We start from the raw sequence: 13601 nt of genomic DNA on the forward strand, positions 1-13601 counted from the left end.
AGATGTTCCATGTATCCATAAGTGTTATTGCAATCAAGAACCTAGATGATGATTTTCTAAGAAGCTCCCATTTTAAAAAAAAGTTGTTTACGTTCTTGTGAAATGTAGAGGTAGATCACTCTGAAACAGGTTTTCTTGCCATCAGCAAATAAACAGAAATATTTTTTTTAAATTAGAATGACTTGCGTGTTACATGATGCTGTTTTTTCTAATGAGAATAAATGCTTCTTCATTAGTGTGAGTTTCCCAAATAATCATTAAATGGATTTTCTGTTAGATAACTCAGGAAGATATTAAGAAAACATACGGTGGATCTTCTGGAAGCAGAGGCTATTATTCCAGTGCTTTTGCAAGGTTAGTACTGCTGTAACGTTACTTTTTTTTTCTGATGTTCATTTAGTGTAATCAAATGAATGGCCAAGATGCATGTGCTTAACATGTCAGCTGAAAATTAATAGTAGATGCTTCAAATAGTTGTAGAGAATACCCTGATTGCTGTTTCAGATCATTGAAATCATGTACTATATAAGTTTTAAAATCTTTTTTGGTTAGTGTATTGCGAAGATACGTAAGACATAGCATTTCCGTACTGAAGAAAAGAAACAAACCAACTCTTTAAACCAATACTATCTTCCTATCTGATAAATTCACATAACTGTTAATTTTTTCCTCCAGCTCCACGAATGCATACATGCTGATTTATAGACTGAAGGATCCAGCGAGAAATGCCAGTAAGTGCATTGAGTTAACTAGTTTCTGTTGTGGAATAAGGAGGTGTTTTACATGCGATGAGTCCTGATTTTTGTGAGGGTGGTGGTAATGGTATTTTTAGGCTAAAGTAGCTTTAATATAGGAAGCCTTCTATTATAGCTTTTCATTCATTACGCTTCTTATAGTAAACCTTTATGGATCATTAGGAGGCCTTCACCAAATTAATTTTCTAGCTTTTTTTAGTATTTTGGATATCATGGAAATAAAGAGCAGATATTACGTGACACTGAATAAACTATAATGTGATTCTATATTAGTGTCATGATTGATAGTGGAATAAAAAAATTACTTAAAAATTAGTGTCTAAGAACTTAATAATGACCAGGTTTTACACTTTATACCCAGCCCTTAACTGTTTGTGTTTCAGTCAGGTGGTGAGGCAGTAAGTTAGATAGTCAGAAACAAATCTTCAGTGTCATGGTCTTTTATTCCCCTCATCTCTTACGGAGTTCACCCAGGCTTAGAGGATGCCTAGTCCCATGTAATAATTGATAGGTTGATTAATCTTTGAAATATATCACAGTGGAAAATGAAGATTTCTGTTTGGATTCAAAATAGGAATGTCTGGTTGGAGGCTTCATTCAAATATTGACTAATTTCACAGGCTCTTAGACTGTTCAAATTACTAATAATTTTAAATTCCAGGATTTTTTCAATAATACTGTATTGTTTGCTTGAAAACAGTGATGTTTCTCATTTAAAATCTGAGCACACCTAAATGATACAATAGTAAATGGAAGTTTGATAGAATTTTCTTTGAACTAATACCAAAATAGAAGGAAGCATGTTAGTTTGCTATTTTCCCCTTCTTGTTAATCCCTTGTTAGAAGCACAGCTGTGGAAAGGAAACCAGAAGAGCAGTGGCTAGCCACACGTGCTCTCATCATCACCGTGACTGTAAGAATCAAATATTTGGTTAATTTTCTGAGTGGTTGAATGGAGCCAAATATTAATTTGCCTACTCTATCAAAGCTGTAATTATTTTTTCTTAAAGGAAAAATTCAATAGTCTGCCCTTATAAAGCAAAATTAGTTGGTTTTGTAGCCTGGTTGAAGTTAGGCTGATAAATAGTTTAGCCTGTTCTAAGTTTTTGAGGTGTATATAGTGCAGTTGCCAGAACATTTGTGCCCTGAAGTCCACAAAAGAATCATGTCAGTGAATAATTTTTCCTAATACCTCTTCATTTCTCCCTTTCCCCCCCCCCCCCCCCCCTTTCATTAAATGCTCAAGTGTTTGGGTAACCCAAAGAATAGATTCAAGCTCTCGGTCTTAGTCATCCTTTGTAGGTACAGTATTTTGATAGCTGTATTTGTTATATGGTTTTGAAGTGGATTCAACACGATGGATACTGTTAAAGCCTTTTATCAACGAATTGATAAAATACTAAGTCTTTAAAAGCAACCAAAATAATAGTTTCAATGTTAGAATAATTAAAACAGTATTATTCATTGTGAATTGTATGAAGCTTAAAAATAAACAGCGGTCATGAAGTCTTTGAGTGAAGACCTGTTTTTGAAAATAGATTTTCTTATAAGTGCTATGATTGTTAATTCCTCAACAGGCAAACGAAGAAACTGAATCTGCTCTTTTGGATTTCTTGAGCATATCAAACCCATTTTTTAAATCTGCAAAATTAGTTACCTGATTCCTTGCAAATAGGGGTGGCACCAGGATTGCAAGGCAACTGTATTTGCAAAAGTTACTATTTTTATTTTTTCCAAACTGAAGAAGTACTGCATGTTCTGGTTTTGTTCTCTTTCTCACTGTGAAATAGTCTCATGAAGTACATTAATCTGTATTAAGTGCAGTATTTATTTTATCACGATACAGGTGATATCTTGTGACTTTTATTGGCAGCTAATTCACTTTCTAGAACAGAATTTACTGTTATTGTAAAAACAAGGCTCAAGTGCAGTCATCAGTTTCACAGAATTTCTTTACAACAGCAAAGCTTCCCTTACTGATGCTGGAATATTGATCCTGTGCTAATAGCTAATTTTCTGGTGTTTCTGATGTATAAATGAAAGGCTGACCAGATTCATTTGAGTCATGAAGAAGAGAATAGGACATATTATTAGAGGAAATTTGGTTAGAGAAGAGAGAGGGAAGACGGCAAGAAAGATAAATTTAATATACCCATAATTCTTAACATTTTGCCCACAGTGGAAAAAAAATTATCTTTTTAAAACCATTGTTTTGTTTTTTACAGAGTTTCTTGAGGCACATGATTATCCAGAGCATATTAAACAATTGGTACAGAAAGAGAGAGAATTGGAAGAACAAGAAAAGAGGCAACGTGAAATTGAGCGTAACACTTGCAAGGTTAGAATATCTGCTGAATAAACTTACAGTACATTTCCAGTTAGAAATAGTTCTACTGCAAATAGTATTTTTTGTTTTTACTACAAGGACTCTTTTGTGCTTTGTATTTGTATCATTAACTCTTCTAAATTAATTGTACACCTATTGGAAGCCTGTACGCAGTGGTGGCGTCTGTTAGAGGTTGGGTTTGTCTTCCATATGAATATGAGTTGGGATTAAAACCAAACCAAAACTAGTTAATTTGACATCACTCTCTTTCAGTGAAACGAATTCTAAGAGTATGTAATGCACTCTTAGGTGTTTCATACTACCAAATCTTTCCATGTTGTGAGACTCTGTTGTGAAATGATGTTTCTTAAACTAATTAAAAATAACGTATTAGGCAGAAAGTGCGAAATCTTTTTCCAACCATAGATCCAGTAGTAACCAACAAAATACATCTGTGACTTACAAGTATGACAGTCAGCTGGTCTAGCTATGAATCAAGTGATTGTTTTATTAGAAGGTTCTCTGTGCTTGTGAAATATATAACTGTGTGAAAAAGGAATTTCATGTTCATTGTTCCTGTGTGAATTTTGTTTAAACTGTAGGCAGTGTTCACATCTTCCAAAACATGTTCTAGTTACAGATTTGTACCCTAGCTTGCAAAAAGATAGAGGTATGCCACTCTGCTGCTATCTACTGTGCCTTTGATGTTTTCAGTCTGCAGTTGTGATACCAGCTGATGGGAGACTGTCCTGTAGCTGAAGTAGAGCTACAGATGTATTTAATGTTTAGATTATTTGAATATAGGGCTGTAGGTGTACTCTAATATGCAAGATATTTGTAAATACTTTCATGATAATTTTTCTTCTTTTTGTATTTCATAGATTAAATTGTTCTGCATGCATCCTACAAAACAAATAATGATGGAGAACAAATTAGAGGTTCATAAGGACAGGACACTGAAGGAAGCTGTGGAAATAGCTTATAAGGTATGCTGTGCATAACAGAATAGTGTAATTGTTAGATGTGATTTTTTTGCTGTTGTGTCCAAGTTTTCAGGTTTTAAATTTCTAATGTTGTGGGAATGTTTGCAGGGGGTTGACTGTGGGTTTTTTTTGCCATGGGTTGTTTTTGGGGTTTGGTTTGGGATTGTTTTTTTTGTGGGTTTGTGTTCGGGTTTATTGTGGTGTTGTTGTGTGGGTTGTTTTTTTGTGGGTGGTTTTTTGGTTTTTTTGTTTTTTAAGGTGTTCTAGTTGGAGATTATTGACCGAGTTTTCTGTTAGTAGCCATCAGATGATTTCTGATTGGAATGATACAGCCCTCTGGGAGCTGTCTTTGTGTTCTTATATGCACATGCTTTTAAAACTCTCCTCTTCTCTGCATTTTGATGCAGACTTCTCTTTAAAATCAAAAGATGTATATATATATTGCACGTGTGTGTGTATGTAATGTGTGATGTATGTTTTGTCTAAAACCAGATTGAAATCTGTGAATTCAAATGATTTCTTGATATACACGTACTGAGCTATTTCTAGCTTACAGTGGAAAAATAAACTCACAAATAAACCATTAAATGTTTTGGGGTGGGTGTTTTTGTGTGTGTGTGTGCATGATTTAGCTAATGGATTTAGAAGAGGCCGTTCCTTTGGATTGCTGTCGTCTTGTCAAATATGATGAGTTCCATGACTACTTGGAACGATCTTATGAAGGAGAAGAGGATACACCAATGGGTTTATTACTTGGAGGTGTCAAATCAACGTACATGTTTGACTTACTGTTGGAAACAAGAAGACCTGACCAGATTTTCCAGTGCTATAAACCTGGTGGTAAGACATGCAGTTTCATATAGACAAAGATACACTGCAATGTATATGGCGTGATGGCATGAAAATGAAACTTGTAAAACCTCTAACTTCATATGATGTGTGAAAGAAGAAAAACCTTGTTGTACTAAATTTTATTAAGTCAGTACTGAGAGCTGCATACAGTGCTGTGTTACCAGCTTGTTTTTAATCGAAGCGGTTCTCAGGTACACTAAAATTTTTTCAGACTGTGGAACACTTTTGCCTCCTTGGCATTAGAGTTGATGTGAAAATGAAATTCTGAAGTTGGACTGCTTTTTAAATTCATTACTGTTTGTATGTATTTAATGCAACCCCTGAATCAGTACACCTGACAAGTGTATGTGTGTTTTCTTTGTCTGCTGAATTCTGTCTTACATATATATATGGTTTTGTTTTCTTTTTCCTCATCCCTACAGAGGTCATGGTAAAGGTTCATGTAGTTGACCTAAAGACTGAATCTGTTGCTCCTCCAATAAGCGTACGAGCTTATTTGAATCAAACAGTTTCAGAATTTAAACAGCTAATTTCAAAGGTAATTTACAGTTTCACTAAGAACTTGTATTACAGAGTTTCAATTCATTCTGACTGTGAAAATGTGTCATGATGTAAATATCTAGAATGAGAGCCTGCACCTTTTTACACTTCATACTGTGTGTCATGTCCAGTGGGGTTAGGTTGGTTGTGCAGTTGAATTTGTCTGTCTGCTCACCGTTACTAATAGTGGTGATCTGCTTATTGCTTCCATCCAGAGTTCTACCTTGGCTTTTGCACAAGCTCAGCTGCTGCCTGGCCATGTTGCTTAGTAGCTTACCAAATATTAAGCTTTTTGGGGAAGCTGAAGAGTCAGGTTCATGCTCTTTTAGGGTTAATAACTTAAATCACCTCACTGAGTGTCCATTCCATGGCAGAACTAGTGAACTGTACCATATAACTGAACCAACATGCAACTTCCCCCACTGGCTTCAGTAATTGAAATTAACATCCAAAGCTGACCACATTCTCCCTACAAAACCTCCTTTTCATCCCAGGAGCCACTAGTTATTAAGATGCAGATTGATTTTTGTGTTGTGTTAAACCATGGGATATTACTGCTTCTGTTGAGTTGGAAGACAGACCTTTTAACTCAGTCAGTTCTGTGTAAAATAGTTCAGTGGTTGGTGTAACTTCCTAATATTTGTTATGAAACATTATTTCAGTAACTTGAATTCAGTCTAATTAAGAATTAATTTAGCAGTGTTCAAAACCTCATGCTTGAGAATATTTTTTATTTTCAGTTGGTTGATACCCTAAAGAATTAAGACTGATTCTTTGTATTACTGGTCACTAACAATTTGCCAGTTCTCTGCAAAGCCAAGCCATTTTACTTTACTGAAATGTTGGAAAAACTGACATTTCCTACATGTCAAAGGATGGAGGAAAGGAAGTAAAACTGCACAGGTTTGGGGGGGTTTCCCCTACATTGTCTTTGAAATTTATAAATTGATAAACAAACCTCCTTTCCCTATGAATAGTCTTAAAAAATGAAACACTTGTTCCAGTATTTGAAGTTACATATAATGCACAGACTGTCTAACTGTCAATGTCTTATTTTAGGCTACATACCTGCCCGCTGAAACAATGCGGGTAGTATTAGAACGTTGCTACAATGACTTGCGTCTTCTGAATGTTTCCAGCAAAACATTGAAAGCTGAAGGCTTTTTTAGAAGCAACAAGGTACACGCTCTGATTTTTAAATAGTTCATTTCATGTTTGTAGACTTCACTGATGAGTTGTAAAAGGTATGAATATCTGTATGTTATTCATGATGTGTACCTGTCACTTACTTCCCTCAAGTATGAAGTACTGCCTGGGGTTTTTAACTGTTAAGTACTGTGGTGCTGATGAATACTGTAGGCTGTGTATGAAACCACGTGTACGTACCAAGGTAGAGCAGATTCAGAATCGGCTATCTGGTTGATACTCAGGGTCAAATGATGGTGAGGTTAACAACCTTATAAAGATTTTTAGAAGTCAGCCCTTCTTTTGGGAACAAAGGTTGACATATTACTATGAAAGCTGCCTAATTTGTTTTCTAAACCTTCTGAACAGCTGTGCCTCCTCACAATATTGAAGTTCCTACAGAAACAAATTTCAAAAGTGAAAGATTTTAAAATTTTGGTGGGGTTTTGTCTTAAATTCAGTAATTTTTACTATGCGAATTCCCCTTAGCCAAGTTTATATTGATTTTCCATTTCTAGTAAATGTTTCTAGTAATAGTTGTGTAATGTATTCAGAAAAAGAGTAACTTCAGTAACATCTGTAGCATTGCCCTTTTTACTACAGTGGTAATAGCACATCTCTTAGCACGTTTTGCACATCCTCTGCCTCTGAAATTTAGGCTCAAGAACGCACTATCCTCAGTGAAGAAAGATTAGCAAAGGCTTTAATGCCTTATAGGTGAGCAAAACAATGGCATTGACTTGTTACTCAGTTACTTCAAGCCCTTTTGCATTCACATTGTCACTGCATCATAGTGGCCTTTGACAAAGGAAAAAGAGGAATTTGTTCCCTCGTATTCTAATTTGCCCTAGTGCTTACCTATGTATACGTTTAAATATTTCTTATTTCTGAAGCTGCACTGGAAATTCAAGACTGCCCGCTGTAGCTGTGGGGCTCATTTCTACTGTAACTAGTGTTAGTGCTCAGATGAAGAGTGCCCTTGAGGTGATAGATAAATATGCTTCTGAACATAGAAGTGCTTACTGCAGCTGGTCGGTCTGGTTACAGCTCACTCCAATCTTAACATGATTATGAAAATAAACAAAAGTGAAATCATTATTAAACTACATACTCCTTGGTTTGTCTTTTTCTAAACATGTATTTTAATATTTTTTATAAAAAGTGATTTTTCTTAGTGACATTTCTAATGTGTGCTCAATTCTGCCTGTTTGTTGCTTTTACTTTTATTTTAAAATAGTATTATGTGCTAAAACTGTTATTTTATGTTCAGGTATTTATTGAAAGCTCAGAGTCTTTAGATCGTCATGTGGCATATACAGAGTCTCATTTATGGAAACTTCTGGATCGTCATGCAAATACAATCAGACTGTATGTTTCATTACCAGAGCAATCACCTGGATCTCAGCTTAGACGAGCAGTTTATCAGAAGTGTGGTGGAGATTCAGGCAACATGGATGAAGCCTGTGAAAGAGTAAAAGGACCTGTAGGTAATATGAAATCTGTAGAGGCAATTCTGGAAGAAAGCACAGAAAAGCTTAAAAGCTTGTCCCTACAGCAGCAGCAGGAGGGGGATAATGGAGACAGTAGCAAAAGCACAGAAGCCAGTGATTTTGAAAACATTGAATCACCTTTAAATGAAATAGACTCTTCAGCATCAGGAGAAAACAGAGAACTTGAAAACCAAATTCAGATTTCTGATCCAGAAAATCTCCAGTCGGAGGAGCGGTCAGATTCCGATGTAAATAATGACAGGAGTACCAGTTCGGTGGACAGCGATATCCTCAGCTCCAGCCATAGCAGTGATACTCTATGCAATGTGGACAATGCCCCACTTCCCTTGGCTAATGGACTGGATTCTCATAGTATCACAAGTAGTAGGCGATCAAAAGCAAATCAGGGGAAGAAGGAAACCTGGGATACAGCAGAAGAAGATTCTGGAACAGATAGTGAATATGATGAAAGTGGCAAGAGCAGAGGAGAAGCACAATATATGTACTTTAAGTCAGAACCCTACGCTGCAGAAGAAGGTCCGGGAGAAGGGCAAAAATGTATGTATTCCTTAAGTGCCTTAAAAGAATCCAGCTTTTGTTACTATTTAATTTACATGCTGTGTTAACAACTCTAATAATGGTATTGAAAAACTTGATTATATGTCAAATAAAAACTAATGAAAGTGCAAAGATGGGACGTGATGTCATGTTCAGCAAAAACCTAGACTAATTTTGATCGTGTATTTGAACAGTGTCTTGCTTTTTGGTTTTTAAGAAAATGAAAAGCTACCTATGATACATGTATTTAATTACATTGAAAATGTTCTCTGGAGAGCAAGCTGAGTTCTCTTCCAGTGAAAGGAAAATAGTTGCATCTGCTGCTGCTGATTCACCTGTTTCAGAATGCAGTTATTTACTGTGATTCACAGAGCAATAATTGTCTTAACATTTAGATTCACAAACCTGAAAACTCCTAGTCATTTGACTGTAAAGAAAATTCAAATATACTTGATCATTTAATTCAGTAGACTGAATAGCATTTTTTTATTCTAATGAGTTGTGACACAATGTAGTCATACTGTATTGTAGTGTAGTGCAAATTGCATTATAAAGAAACACAATTTCTAAAGATAAACTATTCGCTTTGCAGAATTTCATATTACTACAGTGGCTTTTCTTTAATTACAAAATGATTCCATTATGAAGTCCCTTAATCTAGGCTTGATCTTGCCTTGTGGTATCCTGTGGTCTTCCAGAACACAGTTAACCAAACTTTTAGATCCTAAAAGCCAGGAGGAGGGGGGGGGAAGAAAAAAAAAAAGATTTGGTGACGTGCCTGGCCAGCCCCAACTCAAAGTGCTTCTGTCTCTCCATTGAGGCAGGGGGAACCTGTGCTGGGTTATCTGCAAACATTCCATCTGATTCTATTTGTTCTCTCGTGGAATGGAGAAGACACTACTTTGCTCCACTACTTCACTGATTGCAAAACAGGGCAGTTTGGAATAGCGATGTCTTCCAGGAGTATCTGCCCATAAACACTTAAAATACAGCAAAGCTCTTAAAGGTTACAGTAACAGCCTCTGATAAAATGTAAATGTGGCTGTTGACTATAATTCTGACTCTTCAGTGCTGTTTCACTGCAAGTGGTAACTGTGAATATATGGGAATAGTACACTAGAATGCTTTTTTTTCAACACGGTGTTTCATGCCATTTTTTTCTTTGCTTAGGGCTGATGGTGCATGTTGATAAAAGAATTACACTGTCTGCCTTCAAGCAGCATTTGGAGCCTTTTGTTGGAGTTCCATCTTCTCACTTCAAAGTCTTCAGAGTCTACGCCAGCAATCAGGAGTTTGAGAGTGTTCGGCTCAATGAGACACTTTCGTCATTTTCCGATGACAATAAGGTTATTCAGAAAGTATTTGGAATCATTGAAAATTATATTGGTACAATATAGACAGACTTAAGAACATAAGTTACAACTTCTTGTTAACTGCCCAGGTGGCATCATTACATTGGTTTTGGTAGTGTGTTACCAAATGTGATTGTGCTATGAGTTCTAACATACTCCTTTTGCCTTCTAGATAACTATTAGGCTTGGAAGAGCCCTTAAGAAGGGTGAATACAGAGTCAAAGTCTATCAGCTTTTGGTAAATGAGCCAGAGGTAAGGTGTTGAGTATTGCAGGTTTGATTCATGAAAATATTAGGTGCCTTGACCAAGCTTTTTCTCTGAAATCTTGAAAAAACCCAGTCTTTTCTCTGCATTTTTCTGCAAGTTTTCTTGGATCTAGAAAGGGAACTTGAGTTTATTTCTGTTTATGCTCTTCCAGGTATGCAATTGGAATGTGATCTACAGCATCTCTTAAGTGTCTCTATTTCTGCAGTGTAAATGGAGGACAAATGAAAATAATTGTCTTTGTTTTCCTTAAATGTGGGAAAGTCATGTAGAATTCTTTCCTAATAAGAAACTGGTTTTGCTCATGGTTTCAGTTTTCAGTAGTGTTGCACTGATACAGTTTCTCACATTCATGCACTGCAGACAGTGCTTACGGAAGGGTTAGCTGGGTAATAGTCCTCTCTGCATAAGAGAAGCACGAAATAAAAATACTTGTCTTGCAGTAACGCATGTCACTTCCTTGTTGCAAATTTTGGGACATGGAAAGTATAGAAGTGATTTCACTAGGTAGATTGCACTCTTTACAAGTTGACTTTGTATGCACCTTAATTTCTGATTTTATTTTTTGGACCAAACCGCAGAATACATATTAATAATGGATAAGCATAAGAGACTGAAGCTGAACTGATAAAGCAGGGAATATGATCGACCTAAAAGTAACTTCCAGTCATGAAGTTTTGGTCTGTCTGACCCATGAAAACAAGAAAGTGGTGGTGGTGTTATATGGCTTAATGTAAAAGCTCCTTTCAAATTATTTAGACTGTTAATGTACTGGTAGCAATTAGTAGTACATATGCAAGATGCTGTTTCTGCAGTGGCACGCGCTTAGAGTGTTGGAATTGTACAGCCCTGTCAAAGGGCTGCTGCTGTACAGGTAGTTAAACCTGATTTTATTCAGCTTACTGCCTACCTTGTTTATGAAAAGCATTGTAGTCGTCATTTTCCTAGGTGCATGGGACTGGGCACAAAACATGAACAGGTGGCAAATCTACTTTTTTTTCTGTTTAAAAAATTGTCCTTAATCACTTTTCTGTTTGTTCACAGCCGTGCAAGTTTCTTCTAGATGCAGTTTTTGCTAAAGGAATGACTGTCCGACAGTCAAAAGAGGAGCTGCTTCCTCAGCTTCGAGAACAATGTGGCCTAGACTTGACAATTGACAGGTAAAGAGGCTGCAGTCCATTGAAGTTACCTGATTAAATATTACTTTAAAAGGAAGTTATGAAAGGAGTAGAAAAAAGTCACTGCAGGCTTTGACTCAGATTGTGAGTGCAAACATTAATTTAGCAATTCTTGGTTTTCATCTCATGTACAGTGATATGGGAATAATACTTAGATAAAATTGCCTGTGTGCAATGTGCCTACAGGTTTTGATCTAAGAAGTTTTATTCTTTCTAAGGATGACTTTCTTCAGAAAAGAGAGCATTACATTAAAAAAAACAAAGAAACCCCTCCAAAAACCCCAAACCACAACAACAAAAATAAAACACACACACAAAACCCACCACAAGCAACAACTATTAAAATTGAAGTTCTGTACTCATGTTTGATCTCATTTTAGTTGTTTATACTTTCATTTACATCTGTATGTAAACAAAGCTCATCCGTTATTTTGTGACTGAATCGATGCAGTAGAGCTAAGGACATAAATCAGACACCAATCTCCTAATCCTCCACCTCTTCCCCTTCTTCCCCATTTCCCTCTCCATGAAGAAAGGAGAGAAAAAGAGAGAGCAGCAGCAAAATCATTGGGAAGTGTTTGGGAATATTCTGTTTTGTAGTCCTAAATAGGAAAACATAGCATAGCTTGTTTTCCTTGTGTTCATGACTGATGTAGCACTGAGAGGTAGCAGGGGTTGTTGCAGAACGTTGCTGTCAGGGGTATTGCAGAATGTTAAACTCATTCCTGATAAACCTAACCAAACCTTGTGTAAATGAGTTGTATTTCAGTTTTGTCAGAAAATACTCAGTTTTGATCTCTGGCAGTGGTGTTTATGAGCAGATAAAAACTCGTTCTCTTTGTGTTATATTTACAGGTTTCGCCTGCGAAAGAAAACCTGGAAGAACCCAGGCACTGTGTTTCTGGATTATCATATCTATGAAGAAGATATCAATATTTCAAGCAATTGGGAGGTCTTCTTAGAAATACTTGATGGTAATAGTGATATAGTTGACACTATAAAATTTGAAAGAAAGTAATGTTAGATTTTTTTTTTCTCTTCCCTTAAGAGAACATTGGAAAAAGTCTTTACATAAAAGAAAAAGGGAAGGTACTGACATTTTAAGAGCATTCAGAAGCAAAAAGATTTAAAAATAACAAAAGCTTTGCATGAAGCTGGAAGGGTGGGTTGTGCCAGTGCACATTTCCTGTGGCTGCAGTGTGCTAGAGGTCTAATAGCAGTACTGATTTGTGGGTTTATTGGAAACTTTCGGACATGCTGTAGTATTGTAGGCTGGTTTTTGCATGTGTATGTTTTACTGTACATAAAAACTGTAGGAATGCCTGTATGTTATGCTTTCATTTGTATTTAATTTTTGAACTAGTATTGGTGATGATTGTAGTTAGCTGAAATATATGTGTGTGTATACATAATGCATACACGGTTTGTTGTAGAAGTCAGCACAGCTGTTCAGTCAATCAGTAGTTTTCAGATGGGAGTGAAGAAACACTTATCCTTTCTCATAACGTGCTAAATTTTTGAACAGACCTTGTTCATCAAAACAACTTCGGAATCAAATGTTAGAGAGCAGTCTGTTTCTTAAATTCTTCTTAAATACAATTAAAATATGGTATTTCTTAAGCTGCCCTTGGCATATCACTTACACTTTTGCATTCAGAATCAAAACTTTAACTTAAGGGAAAAAAAAAACTAGGCCATGGTGGTTTTCCTCTAGATGAACAGATATTGCTATTAATGGACAGATGAAGAATGTGAATTCCATTCACTCAAGAACTTTCTTCACAAGCATATCTGGCTGAAGAAGTTTCATTTACCTGTTCCTGTAGTGTTTTGGAAGTTGTGTTCAATCCTGGTATTTTTAATTTTTACCAGTGTTCTGCCAATGCAAGTACCAAAATTTAAAATGAATATGCGAGGTTGGGGAGGGCTGCAGATCCCTATAGACATATGTATCAGGTCACACTTCAGTTGAACTTTACAGTTTTAAATAGTTCTTAGTTGTTTTAGATTACTTGCTCTACTGTTTCTGTAGGGAGTAGGTCTTGGAGGTACTGCTTTCTAGACCACTGCAGCCAGCCTAGTTCACAGCCATGCCATCTTAGAGACTACGGGGTTCC

General features: G+C 36.2%; 1 protein-coding gene across 1 annotated transcript in view; it reads left to right on the forward strand.

The window, feature by feature from the left end:
* Window positions 1-13601, forward strand: part of USP47 (ubiquitin specific peptidase 47) — a 40558-nt gene that overhangs the window by 20882 nt on the left and 6075 nt on the right. Inside the window, exons 13-24 of the mRNA XM_010153481.1 lie at window positions 278-354; window positions 676-731; window positions 2981-3093; window positions 3963-4067; window positions 4697-4904; window positions 5339-5454; window positions 6516-6635; window positions 7912-8689; window positions 9860-10035; window positions 10214-10294; window positions 11351-11466; window positions 12340-12458. Coding sequence (XP_010151783.1) covers window positions 278-354; window positions 676-731; window positions 2981-3093; window positions 3963-4067; window positions 4697-4904; window positions 5339-5454; window positions 6516-6635; window positions 7912-8689; window positions 9860-10035; window positions 10214-10294; window positions 11351-11466; window positions 12340-12458 — 2065 coding nt within the window. The remainder of the gene's footprint in view (window positions 1-277; window positions 355-675; window positions 732-2980; window positions 3094-3962; window positions 4068-4696; window positions 4905-5338; window positions 5455-6515; window positions 6636-7911; window positions 8690-9859; window positions 10036-10213; window positions 10295-11350; window positions 11467-12339; window positions 12459-13601) is intronic.

Source organism: Eurypyga helias, unplaced genomic scaffold (assembly GCF_000690775.1).
Source record: "Eurypyga helias isolate BGI_N326 unplaced genomic scaffold, ASM69077v1 scaffold6906, whole genome shotgun sequence".
NCBI lineage: Eukaryota > Metazoa > Chordata > Aves > Eurypygiformes > Eurypygidae > Eurypyga > Eurypyga helias.